Source organism: Mirounga leonina, unplaced genomic scaffold, assembly GCF_011800145.1.
Source record: "Mirounga leonina isolate KUSES-001 unplaced genomic scaffold, KU_Mleo_1.0 Mir_168, whole genome shotgun sequence".
Taxonomy (NCBI): domain Eukaryota; kingdom Metazoa; phylum Chordata; class Mammalia; order Carnivora; family Phocidae; genus Mirounga; species Mirounga leonina.
The window spans coordinates 17,554,588-17,568,512 of record NW_023270426.1 but is presented as its reverse complement, the minus strand read 5'-3'; the positions used below and the strand labels follow the sequence as shown (position 1 = coordinate 17,568,512).

Here is a 13,925-nt window from a genome sequence, read left to right as displayed (position 1 = left end):
AGGAATTATTTGAGGTCATATTTCAGGTCCCTAAAATACTGGATTGGTTTAGTTTGGGCTTTCTTTTTATATCTCAGCATGGTAATTCATGTTATGTAGTTATTGTGACTAAAAAGATTCCTATATTATATAATTTTTACTGTAGGTTGATAAAATATGGTTGAAAATCTCTATCAGTACCTACATCACTTGTTTACTTTTTGGAATTAAGCATAGCCATGGTCATTTGTAATTTTACCTTTGAAGTTGGGTTCCTGACAGGAATCTTTAATGTTTAAAGGCCATTGTAACATCAGGCTTATCTTCTCATTCAAGGGATGAGAGCTCTGAGAGCCAATAGTCAGCCCTTTGCTTAGTTCAGTCAGAACTCTGAACAGCAAATGCCTTTGTGGTTTTAGACGTTGTGCTTTTTCCTCTTCCTTGAGATTGTTAAGGAGGGAGAAAGCTTCAGGATTGACAAAAGCATATTTATTTCTCTGTTTTACAGCCTGAACCACCACCAACAAACAAATGGCAACTTGATAATTGGTTGAATAAAGTGAACCCACATAAAGTGTCACCAGCTTCTTCTGTGGACAGTAACATCCCATCATCTCAAGGCTATAAAAAGGAAGGCCGAGAACAGGGCACCGGGAATAGCTACCCTGATCCAGGTGGACCTAAAGAAACTAGTTCTGCTACTCCTGGACGAGACTCCAAAACTGTCCAAAAGGGATCAGAAAGTGGGCGAGGGAGGCAGAAGTCCCCTGCACAGAGTGACAGCACAACACAGAGGAGAACTGTAGGCAAAAAACAACCCAAAAAGGCTGAGAAGGCAGCCGCTGAAGAGCCCCGGGGAGGCCTGAAGATAGAAAGCGAAACCCCTGTGGACATGGCTACCAGCATGCCCTCCAGCAGACATAAAGCAGCCACCAAAGGCTCCAGGAAACCCAATATTAAAAAGGAGTCCAAATCTTCCCCTCGACCTTCTGCAGAGAAAAAGAAATACAAGTCAACGAGTAAATCTTCCCAGAAATCAAGGGAAATTATAGAAACAGATACCTCATCCTCAGATTCGGATGAAAGCGAGAGCCTTCCTCCTTCCTCACAAACTCCTAAGTACCCTGAGAGTAACAGGACTCCCGTGAAGCCCTCCTCAGTGGAGGAAGAAGATAGCTTTTTTCGGCAACGAATGTTCTCTCCTATGGAAGAGAAGGAACTTCTTTCACCCCTCAGTGAGCCTGATGACAGGTATCCACTTATTGTGAAGATTGACCTGAATCTCTTGACCAGAATACCAGGAAAGCCTTACAAAGAAACAGAGCCACCCAAGGGGGAAAAGAAAAATGTGCCAGAAAAGCACACAAGAGAGGCTCAGAAACAAGCCTCAGAAAAAGTTTCCAACAAAGGCAAAAGGAAACATAAGGTTTGTGAAGAGTTTTTGTTGTTTTGTTTTTAAACATCAGAACCTGAAATGCCATGGATATCTCAGTAAGCCAGAAAATACCTGGTTGAGTCACAGCTATGAGAGAACATAGAGGTTGAGCCCGAGACCGAGGGGAGGCTACAGACCAAACAGTCTCTTGAGGACCACTGAGCCTCTGCCTGTCTCCTTTAGTTTCTAATCCAGTAAGAAATGAGCCAGTGCTTCTGCTCATCCCAGGACCCCGGGATCATGACCTGAGCCGAAGGCAGACGCTTAACCATCTGAGCCCCCCAGGCGCCCCTGACTCACCAGTTTTGACACATCCTTAGGAACATCACCAGTCCTCTGTACATATCTGTGCCTCAGCTTTTTTCCCTTTTCAAACACACATGTCTGCAAGTTCAGGACTAAACACATCTGCTCACACATGGCCAGCTCTTGTCTTTAAATTCATCTGGGATAATTTTTTTTTTTTTTAAGATTTTATTTATTTATTTGACAGAGAGAGACAGCGAGAGAGGGAACACAAGCAGGGGGAGTGGGAGAGGGAGAAGCAGGCCTCCCGCTGAGCGGGGAGCCCGACGCGGGGCTCGATCCCAGGACCCTGGGATCATGACCCAAGCCGAAGGCAGACGCTTAATGACTGAGCCACCCAGGCACCCCTCATCTGGGATAATTTGAATTTAGAGTTGAAGCTTGGTATATATTCAAGGTCAGCCTTTTTAGACCCAGGAGATGTGAAAACCCACAGATGTCTATGATTGGAGGATAATGGACATATCTAATGAAAAGAGCTGAACAACTGACATGTATAGACAGAGATTCTTTGGGAAAAAGAGCTTGATCTTTTAGCTCTAGTGAAAAATTTGTAGAGGAAAGTAAATTTTAATGATTTGTGTTGAAGAATAATATGCTTTCTCCTGATACCTATGTGTGAATATGATTGTATAACACCAAAGAGGTGAGCAGGTGGACAGATAGGTACCAGAATAGTTGTACCAGGTAGAGTCAGAGCAAAACCCCAATCCCAGCTGACCTTGAGAATCTCACATCAGAGGATAGGAAGAATAAAACATTTCTTTTTCTTTTTTTTTTTAAAGATTTTATTTATTTATTTGAGACAGAGAGAATGAGAGAGAGAGCACATGAGAGGGGGGAGGGTCAGAGGGAGAAGCAGACTCCCTGCCGAGCAGGGAGCCTGATGCGGGACTCGATCCCGGGACTCCAGGATCATGACCTGAGCCGAAGGCAGTCGCTTAACCAACTGAGCCACCCAGGCACCCAGAATAAAACATTTCTTAAAATGAAGTGAGCTGGGGGCACCTGGGTGGCTCAGTCGTTAAGCGTCTGCCTTCAGCTCAGGTCATGGTCCCAGGGTCCTGGGATCGAGTCCCACATCGGGCTCTCTGCTCGGCGGGAAGCCTGCTTCTCTCTCTCCCACTCCCCCTGCTTATGTTCCCTCTCTTGCTGCGTCTCTCTCTGTCAAATAAATAAAATCTTAAAAAAAAAAAAAAATGAAGTGAGCTGGAGGTCTTTCCTCTTTTTCTTAAGGCCACAGTACAATGTGCAGACGATGATGTGTATTTGAACAAACTAGAATAACCCCCCCTTTTTTTTGACTCTTCAAAAACTGAAGATACTTAGAAATTTGAATTTATAGAAAACTGAAGCTTACTACTTTCAGTGCTATAGCTAGTGAGCTTCCATTATTGTAGTATAGGGAAGTTTTTTCGACTGGTAAGTTTAGGGCTACTGGCCCCTATAGGGCTACCATCTCAGATTGCTGGACTTTGTTACAGGATTTAATTCATAGAATTACATGAAGTAAGAGCTTATATATGATGGACTCTGCTCTTTAGAAAACTAAGGTGCTTATGGAATTAAGAATTGGTCCTTTTGTGCTTGAAAAGTATTACATATTCTTTTTTTTTTTTTAAGATTTATTTATTTATTTGAGAGAGCGAAAATGAGAGAGAGTACATGAGAGGGGGGAGGGTCAGAGGGAGAAGCAGGCTCCTCGCTGAGCAGGGAGCCCGATGCGGGACTCGATCCCGGGACTCCAGGATCATGACCTGAGCCGAAGGCAGTTGCTTAACCAACTGAGCCACCCAGGCGCCCGAAAAGTATTACATATTCTTTATAAGATTTTATATAATATAGAAATACAATATAGAATGCCCTTTTTACTCTTTTGTTTAAAAATTGTACAATATATATAACTTAAAATAGAAAATCCCCTTCTTCTAAAAGAATTGCACCTTACTTCTCCCCTTCTCCACATTTCACTGGCATGTTTTATTCCTCCTGAGTTTTTTTATGTCAACACGTGAAAGTCAGATTTTGATTTTATAAAATCAGAATCAAGTCCGGAAACTTGGAATGATTTTTGAGATTCATGGCTTTGGTAAAATTAAGTGTCAGGGACAGTTCTTGAAGATGCAGCAGATGGTACTGAGAGGAGTCTCAACCAAGGGTAATGAAGGATGTAGATTCTTTTGTCTCATGTTTTTATGTGTCCACTTTCAATCATTTGTGTAGGGAACAGATTCTTTTGTTATGGCAGAATGTTTTGGATTCTTGGGCCTCAATATTTAAAGCAATAGGAAAACTTAGAATCAGTCAGGAAGGTAGCTTTGGCAATTACAGACAGGCTCATAGCTTTTGTTTCAGCAAAACATTTTTCACAATCATTAGGCTTGGCTATAATAAAAAATATGGACAGTGGGGCACCTGGGTGGCTCAGTCGTTAAGCGTCTGCCTTCGGCTCAGGTCATGATCCCAGGGTCCTGGGATCGAGTCCCACATCGGGCTCCCTGCTCTGCGGGAAGCCTGCTTCTCCCTCTCCCACTCCCTCTGCTTGTATTCCTTCTCTCGCTGTGTCTCTGTCAAATAAATAAATAAAATCTTTAAAAAAATAAAAAAAAATATGGACAGTAACAAGCGAAGATATGGAGGAGTTAGAATTTTCGTACAGTGCTGGTGGGAATATAAAATGATAGGTAGCTGCTTTGGAACGCAGTTTTGGCAGTTCTTCAAAAAGTTAAACACAGTGTTACTGTGTGACCCAGCAATTCTACTCCATTCCACTTAGGTATATACCCTAGAGAAATGAAAATATGTTTACACAAAGACTTAGACTTGAATGTCCACAGCAGTATTATCTATATTAGCCGAAAAGTGGAGACAACCCATATGGTCATTAACTGATGAATGGATAAATAAAATGTGGTATGTGCATACAATGGAATACATTCAGCTATAACCACGAATGAAATCCTGATACATGCTACAGCATCAGTGAACCTGAAAAATATACTAAGTGAAGGGAACCAGACACAAAAGGCCACAAATGTGATTCCATTTATATGAACTGTCTAGAATAGGCAGATCCATAAAGACAAAATATATAGATTAGTGATTACTAGAGTCTGGAGTGGAGGGAATGGGGGGAATGCCTGCTGAAGGGTCCAAGATGTCTTTGAGATGATGAGAATGTTCTAGAATTGTTTGTGGTAATGGTTGTACACCTCTGTGAATATACTAAAAGTCATTGAATTGTGAACTTTTAGAGTGGATTTTATCGTATATGAATTATATCTTTTTTTTTTTTAAGATTTTATTTATTTATTTGACCGAGAGAGACACAGTGAGGGAGGGAACACAACGCAGGGAGAGTGGGAGAGGGAGAAGCAACTCTCCGCAGAGCAGGGAGCCTGATGTGGGGCTCAATCCCAGGGCCCTGGGATCATGACCTGAGCCGATGGCAGATGTCTAACGACTGAGCCACCCAGGCGCCCATATATGAATTATATCTTAATTATAATTTCACAGCCCCCCCAAAGTCATTAGGATGAAAAGATGTCACCTAAAAGACTGTAGGAAATGTGTTTCAGTGTTTGGGCTCTGTTTACCTAAAATAGGAGACTTCTGGGGTGCCTGGGTGGCTCAGTCATTAAGCATCTGCCTTCGGCTCAGGTCATGATCCCAGGGTCTTGGGATCGAGCCCCCACATCAAGCTCCCTGCTCCGAGGAAAGCCTACTTCTCCCTCTCCCACTCCCCCTGCTTGTGTTCCCTCTCTCGCTGTGTCTCTGTCAAATAAATAAATAAAATCTTTAAAATAAAATAAAATAGACTTCTTCTCAGCCTTGAAACTCCGTTCACTGAACATTGTTTAAATGAATTATTTCACTTCACATTTATTTTCTTTCTGAAACTAATCAGGGATGAATTATTAAGGGTGACTCCTGCTGGAAACTGAAATAAGATGAATAAAAATCAAACGTAGTAGTTGCTTTTTTCTATTTTTCATCCAGAACGAAGATGATACCCGAGCCAATGACAGCAAGAAACCCAAAACAGAGGACAAGAATTCAGCAGGTCACAAGCCATCCAGCAACAGAGAGTACGTCCCCAAAACATGTTACATGCGTGTTAATATGTGTATGTCATTTGCCATTGGGTACTTTCTAATGTGCTCTTAGATTGTTCCTTTCAGTGAACATATGTCATATCCATGTATATGTGTACATATACCAACTAGTAGAGGAGGGAGCTTTTGCTGTTAGCTAATTGCAATGGAAAGTTTTAAGATTCAGTCTCTTCTTCCTTTCTTCTTTCTGTAGTGGAGTAGGGTTGAGTACAGGATAAGAATTAAAGTTTTACCATTTTCTGGCTAGATGACAAGCTTATCTGTATCTGGCAAGAGACCGGTTTCTAACTTAGGAACTTCATATCTTCATCATTCATCTTCTCATTTATGTAACCAGTATTTATTGAATACTTGTGTGGCAGGCCAACATTTAGGCACTGGGTATACATATAGCCAGAGGGTGGAAAACAGGAAGCTTGTCCTTATGAAATGTACACTCTTGTTTTGTAAAAATCATGTGTCCTGATACTTAAATAGGGGAGAAACAAATTTGTCTTGAAAGCAGGCAGAAAGAAATAGAAAAAAATCCATCACCACCATATGACTGTGTTGGAGAAATGAAGGCATTTGTTTGATTTGGCAGGTCATCTAAGCAAAGTGCTGCAAAAGAAAAGGATTTGTTGCCTTCTCCCGCGGGGCCCATTCCTTCAAAAGATCCAAAAACAGAGCATGGCTCTCGGAAGAGGACTATTAGTCAGTCGTCTTCTTTAAAGTCAAGTAATAATAGCAACAAGGAGAATGGTGGCAGCAGCAAAAGCAGTTCCTCCACATCAAAGCAGAAGAAGACTGAAGGGAAGACTTCCAGTAGCTCTAAGGAGGTCAAGGTAAGGCGTTGGGGGTCTGAGCCTTTTGAAAAGCAATCTCATGGCCATAGGAATTCTCTAAGGTGACATTGTGCTTTGACGATCTTGTAAGTCTCTCATTAAATTTATAGGCCTGTGCATTTTTACTCTCAGAATGTCATAATCTTGATAATAAACATAGGCAGTTGATCTGAGACCATGAAAGCAGTACTTGACCTGGCCACGTGCATATTAATTAAGACAGAAACCCATAATTGGGAAAGTTGGTTTGGGAAGAAAGTAGTCGATTATGATCTAATTATAAATCACTCCAGTTCTTATGATTGAGTTGTCTGTGGTTTGAAATTGGCTTTGGATTTTTTAGAATTAGATTTTATAAGCAAGTATATTACATAAAGTGATAAAGCAACCAATCTGGCTTTGATTCATGAAGAAGGGAAAATTCTTTAGCTGAGCTAGTACTGGAACTATTCCTGGAGCATGATCATAATGTAGGGGACTATTCTTCATGTTCATGGGTGGAGAAATGGATCATAGAAGCTTTTTCAAGGCTGTACTTTATTAGACTTTGACCCTCACTTTATTTACCAGGTTATTTGCATTACTTTCTAAACTGTTTTGATCAACGAGCAAACTGACAAGATTAAGAAAATACCTAGATTTTTAAGAATATAATACACTGGGTTGTTATTTGTGACTTGAGTAAGTGAAGGTTTGAGAGTTGAAAAAATTGACCATTGACTCATGCTTATTAAATGTGGCATTTTAATTAAGTCTTTAAAATTGAGGTGATTTTAATTGTGAACAACGGCCCAAATTGAGATACACAGATGGCTTTTTCTCCAGGTGGACACCCTTCCGTAATAGTTTAGAGAGTTAGTTCTAGTGTTCTTAAGGAACCTGACCGTCCTCTTGGCCTCCTTCACCGTCCAGTTTTGTGTCTACCTGCTAACTGGCTCTTTCTCCATTTTCCATACTTCACCTGTAGGATTTGAGGCTTGAATGCTTATTTCTTGAAACCTCATATCATTCTCTCTTTTCTTAAGATTGATTTATTTGTGGGCACCTGGGTGACTCAGTTGGTTAAGCGTCTGCCTTCAGCTCAGGTCATGATCCCAGGGTCCTGGGATCAAGCGCCATATCAGGCTCCCTGCTCAGCTGGGAGCCTGCTTCTCCTTCTCCCTCTCCCTTTGCCTGCCATTCCCCGTGCTTGCTCGCCCGCTCTCTCTTTCTGTCAAATAAATAAATCTTTTTAAAAATGTATTTGAGAGAGAGCGAGAGTGTCTGCCTGAGTGGGGGCAGGGGGAGAATTTCAATCAAACTCCCCGCTGAGCGCAGAGTACAGTTCGGGGCTTGATCCCACGACCCCAAGATCATGACCCGAGCCGAAATCAAGAGTCAGAGGCCTAACTGAGCCACCCAGGCGCCGCCCCCCCGCCCCCCCGCCTTTTTAAATGTATTCTTTAAGTGAGGTCATCTGTTCATTTGGTTGTGTGATCTCATAGGTAAAACTATGTGGCTCTTCTTTACTGGTTTGTCAGATCCTTGAAAGCAGGGATTTGTATCTTGTTTTTTCTCCATTGTTTAGCTTACTGGGTAATCAGGAAATATTTGTTGGATCAAATGTAGTTATTTGGTACTCTGTTGTTATTGACAGAATATAAAATATAGGCCCTGGCCACTTTGATTTCAAGATCTTAGGGCTTTTAACAGTTGTTAAAATCATTAATGTTAGTCTTGGCAATTTCCAGTTTAAGCAATTACATATGGGTTGATTAAAGAAGAATCTGTAATTTAGTTGGAAAATACGCTTTTTCTTATGTTAGCTAAAGGAAAATTAGATAATATGGAAAACCAAAATTACATATAATTTTTATTTTACGTTTTTCTACATATTCGCTTATATTATCAAATATTTGAAATATGTTGGCATAAAGTTCAGTCTCTTAATATGCTTTTGATATATGTGACATCTTTACTTATGTTTCCCTTTTGTTCTTTTTTATTTTTTTAAAGATTTTATTTATTTATATGAGAGAGCACATGAGAGGGGGGAGGGTCAGAGGGAGAAGCAGACTCCCCACTGAGCAGGGAACCCGGTGCAGGACTTAATCCTGGGACTCTAGGATCGTGACCTGAGCCGAAGGCAGTTGCTTAACCAACTGAGCCACCCAGGCGCCCTCCCATTTGTTCTTAATATTAGTTCTCTGTGCCATTTCTCTTTTTCCTTGATCAGTCTCATCAGAGGCTTGTTTTACTTGTCTTTTCAGAAACTAGCCTTTGTTTTTGTTGATTCTTTGTGGTTTATTTTTGTTTTCTATTTCATTAATTTATAGTCTTTATGATTTCCTTTTTTATTCTTTATTTTTGCTTTGTTCTGTTTACTGACTTTTAAAAATGTACTTAGCTCATTAATTTTTATATTAGTTTTAAGCCTTTTTTTCTTTCTTTTTTTTTTAAGATTTTATTTATTTATTTGACAGGGAACACAAGCAGGGGGAGTGGGAGAGGGAGAAGCAGGCTTCCCGCTGAGCAGGGAGCCCAATGCGGGGCTCGATCCCAGGACCCTGAGATCATGACCTGAGCCGAAGGCAGACGCTTAAGGACTGAGCCACGCAGGCGCCCCTTCTTTCCCTGATATAAGCAGTGTATAATTTCCTCTAAATACTGCTTACGTGCATCCTAGAAGATTTGGTGTGTTTTTATAACTCCATTTAAAATATTTTCTAATTTCCAGGGTGATTTTATCTTTGACCCAAGAGTTACTTAAAAGCATGTTAGTCAATTTCCAAACATACTGAGATTTGCTAGTTGTCTTCTGATTAGTGTTTCTACCTTAATTGCATTGGGGCTGGAAAGTAATCTGCATGGTAGCAGTCTTTTGAAATTTGTTAAGATTTACTTTATGAGAGTATAGTATATGGTAGATTTTGTAATGTTCTGTATTTGCTAGAAAAGAATGTGTATTCTGCATATATTTAGACGGAATCCATGTAATTCAATTAGATTAATCGTGTTTTCAAATCTTTATGCTGATATTTTTGGTCACTTTGTCCTCTTGTTCATTTTTCCACAAACATACAAGATTTGTCTATTTCTTCTTTTAGTTCTGCCAGTTCTTTTTTAATTGAGATATACTTGATATATAACATATTAGTTTCAGGTGCACACCATGATTAAATATATGTATATATTGTGAAATGACCACTACAGTAATTTTAGTTCACCTCCTTCACCACGCAGTAATTTTACATATCCCATGCATATAATTTTTATGTAAAAAAATGTGTTAAAATACTTAGAAAGTTTCTAAATGTATCTTTAGTAATTTCAGTTTTCCCTCAGTAAATCTAAACTTAGGCAATTGCGGAATTACCTAACAAAACATAGAGGGAAAGCTGGCCTAGTAATGTTACATTCCATCATAATAGGCAGGAAACCATTTCAGAAACATGTGAACTTTACCATAAAGAGTGTAGTATTTTCTCAAATCCCAGGGCCTTTATTTTCATTTCTTGAGATAAGCTGTATTGGGTAGAACTGAAAAGCTGTTACCATTTGAGAAAAATGGTTTATGGTTCCTTTTCAGTAGATTTTTAAACACAAGCAGTAAAATTATATATTAATTGGGTTTTTTAATGTTGACACATCATTTTGTAGGATAAATTCTGCTTACTTACAGTGTTTTATTGTAGGGAAAATGTGTATAGGGAAGCAGTTGGGAAGATAGGCTCACAGTCCCCACATAAAGGGCTATGTTGAGAGGAGGTTTAGGTTTAAGAAAGTGGCTAGCCTTTTAAAATGTGGCAGATCTGGATTTAAAATCCAAATTCCAGGAGTGCCACTTAAAAGTTGTTTGAACTTGGGTGAGTTACCCTCCTTGACATTGCTTTTTATTCTGTCCCAAAAGCTGTATACTTCCATAAAGTTGTGGAAGGATTAATGACTGTGCTAAGTGCCTGGTAAGTAGTAAGCACGTAGTAAGTGTTAGATCTTATTATTGCTGTTTTGATTGACGAGTAATTATCAGTAAATTTTGTCTTAAGCAGTATTCCTATTCTCAGAGTAGGTGGTATCTTCCTTATGTTTTAACTAGTGTCTAGTTCAGTGCCTGGTACATAGTAGACCTCTACTATTAGAATGAATATTTTTGGTTATATAAAATGGACCTGTTCTGCAAAAAAGGCTTTTACATTCTGAAATTTAAAAATTTTGTAACAAGGAAATTAATTACTGAAGGCAGCGGAATTTTGTTTCCTTTCTACTAGTGGCTCAGAAGATACTTTCAGTTTAATTTTAATCACCTCAGAATTTTCAACATATATACTTTTTCAGCATTATGTATTTTCAACATTATATATTTTTCTGGTCAGGAAAAGGCTCCAAATAGCTCCTCTAGCTGTCCTTCATCTACACCAACTCCTGATGCTTCTAAGCCTCGGAGAACAAAGCTTGCCTTTGACGACAGGTGAGAGAAATGGTTTTTTATGCATTGGAGAAATCATTCCAGTCAGCATATAAGAAACTCATTTAAATTCCCATCAGTGATCAGAAGAATTCCTACTTGTGTTGTGCTCCATAGAACATTCAGATTTTAATTTGAAAGGCACCCTACTAGTCCAAGTATTGTTCCTTTTAACTGGACCTCCATGACTCCTGGGGCATGTGAGTAATGGACCTTCAAGTAGAACCTGACTGCTTCTGTACCACTGTTTAACATGGGGGCTTTCTTAAATAAGTGAGAGCAGTGTTGGGGTTTTTCCTGCATTTTGTTAAAAGGCTATTTCTCTTACCCACATTCCATTTATTCCAAATCCTTCAAACAACTTGGGAAAATAAGCATTTCATATTAGGGAGCTTGATTTCTATTTTCCTAAGTAGAAAATTTGTCATGAGTTGGCCAACACAGTTTATGCTCTTAACCCAATAAAAACATTTGTCAGAAAAACTGGAACTGGATGTTTAGTAATGGGTCATTTTCTGAGGGATGCTAGAGACTAAAATGAACAAGTAATATCTTATGAAAATATTTACTCTCTTATTTACTATAAAAATTTACATTGCAGAAATTATTCAGCAGACCATTATTTACAAGAAGCAAAAAAACTAAAGCACAATGCCGATGCATTGGTATGTAAACATTCTCACATTTGTTTATGTAATCAAGTGAACTTAAATTTTCATTTATTGTTTGTCCCCATAGTACCTCAGTGTCTCTCTCATTACCTTTATTCTCCTTTCTTCAGTCTGATAGGTTTGAGAAAGCTGTATACTATCTTGATGCTGTGGTATCTTTCATTGAATGTGGGAATGCATTAGAGAAAAATGCTCAGGAATCCAAATCCCCGTTCCCTATGTATTCAGAGACAGTGGAGCTCATCAAGTAAGTGGGAAAACTTGGCTGCCGGGTCGTTGGCACTACTCCTTCCTTGCTTCATCTAGGAAGGGGCTCATAGAGCTGTGTACAGTAACGCTGTGAAGGAGCCTAATCCTTTGTTGTCCTGGGTTAAGGAGAACTAGATACTTCCGTGGGTATTTTTGCCTTTGTTTGGGTTGGGTTCTGATGTTCTGAGCACTAAAGTCCTAAGATCCAGATGAAGTACTGTGTTTTGTGTCATTTGTTGCTTTAACTCACAGATACACTATGAAGCTAAAGAATTACTTGGCCCCTGACGCTACAGCTGCAGATAAAAGGCTCACGGTACTTTGGTAAGTGTTGTGTTACAGCCTCTGCTAGATGACAGGCTGTTCCCTAAGAAATTATGCTGTTTAGGGGCGCCTGGGTGGCTCAGTCGTTGAGCGTCTGCCTTCGGCTCAGGTCATGATCCCGAGGTCTTGGGATCGAGCCCCGCATCGGGCTCCTTGCTCAGCGGGAAGCCTGCTTCTCCCTCTCCCGCTCCCCCTGCTTGTGTTCCCTCTCGCTGTGTCTCTCTCTGTCAAATAAATAAAATCTTAAAAAAAAAAAAAAAAAGAAAAAAGAAATTATGCTGTTTATGCCCTTCTGAAAGCTATCCTTGAATCGACTTTTCATAACCCAGGCATAAATCTATTTTTGATGGGTAAAGTAGAAAATAAGTCAAAATTCCTACTGAAAGATTTTTAGTTGTTGTCAGCCTCTGATCCATGGTGCTCATGGCAAAAGCCTTGGTAGAGTAGGACTGACCGTAGAACTCCCCATGTCTCACATGGTCCCTTTACCAGGCTCTTCTTTCGGTATCCTCTCTCCTTATTCACATATCCTATACCTTCCCTTAGGGAGCAAATGTTTAGCTTATTCGGAATAAAGAATGTGGCTTGTTGGCTTGGTCCCAGGGAGATATTATCAGATTGTTAAAAGTATTTACTTTACCTGGCACTGGCTTTAACAACTAGCAATGTAGCTGTGGATAAACTGACACGGTCTTTTTTGTCGTGGAGTCTAGTATCTAGTGTGAGGAGACACAGGTTAATCAAATCGCCACACACGTATATGAATTCAGTACTTTGTGGGTTTTTTTGTTTTTTTTTTAAAGATTTTTTTTTTATTTATTCATTCGAGACACAGAGATGGAACATGAGCAGGGGGAGAAGCAGGCCCCCTGCCGAGCAGGGAGCCCGATGTAGGGCTTGATCCCAGGACCCTGGGATCACGACCCGAGCTGAAGGCAGATGCTTAACCATCTGAGCCACCCAGGCGCCCTGAATTCAGTACTTTGAAAGAAAAGTATAACAACTCTAAGATAGAGTAGAGTGTAGAGACACCCAGCGTTCAGGTAGAGGGAATATGTGCAAGGGCTAGATGGTGGCAAGAAACTGGGAGCTGTCAAGGAACTGACTAAAGCAGCTCCCCCAGAAACTGGGGAGAAGTGAAAGTGACTGGGAAGGTAAGCAGTGGCAAGGCTTTTGCGAGCCATGGTATGGCTCCCATGTGTGGCCTCAGAGCTGTCCTGTGCATAGTTGAGTTTCCTAGTTTTTGTTGTTGAATTTAAGATATTTATCATTTGATCTAGGGATTCTGCTCCTCAGTGATTTCTTTGAATGCATATGTTATAATGACATGTTGGTGTCTTGTGGGTGAGGTTTTGATTCTTGGAGGGTCAACAAATAGGAGACTAGTCCTAAGTGTCTTCCCCTCCTTTGGGTGTGTACCATAATCAGAACACATCTTCCAGTCTTGCCTGGGGGTTAGCGTCGTTGACCTTATGCCGCAGTCTGTTCACGTGAGCCGGTCGTGTACTCTTGCGCAATACACAAGTTGTCTGCAGATGCGGCCAGAGTCTGCTGTGCTGCTAAATAAGCTGCCCTTTT

At 40.3% G+C, this 13,925-nt stretch overlaps 1 protein-coding gene across 2 annotated transcripts in view; it reads left to right on the top strand.

Annotated features, from left to right (window-relative positions):
- The window catches only part of AFF4 (AF4/FMR2 family member 4), a 90,914-nt gene that overhangs the window by 65,161 nt on the left and 11,828 nt on the right, over positions 1-13,925 (top strand). For both annotated transcript variants that reach the window (XM_035014120.1, XM_035014119.1), the window contains 7 exons: positions 488-1,405; positions 5,720-5,808; positions 6,419-6,659; positions 11,012-11,106; positions 11,705-11,768; positions 11,885-12,021; positions 12,276-12,347. In XM_035014120.1, the coding sequence (XP_034870011.1) occupies positions 488-1,405; positions 5,720-5,808; positions 6,419-6,659; positions 11,012-11,106; positions 11,705-11,768; positions 11,885-12,021; positions 12,276-12,347 (1,616 nt within the window). The remainder of the gene's footprint in view (positions 1-487; positions 1,406-5,719; positions 5,809-6,418; positions 6,660-11,011; positions 11,107-11,704; positions 11,769-11,884; positions 12,022-12,275; positions 12,348-13,925) is intronic.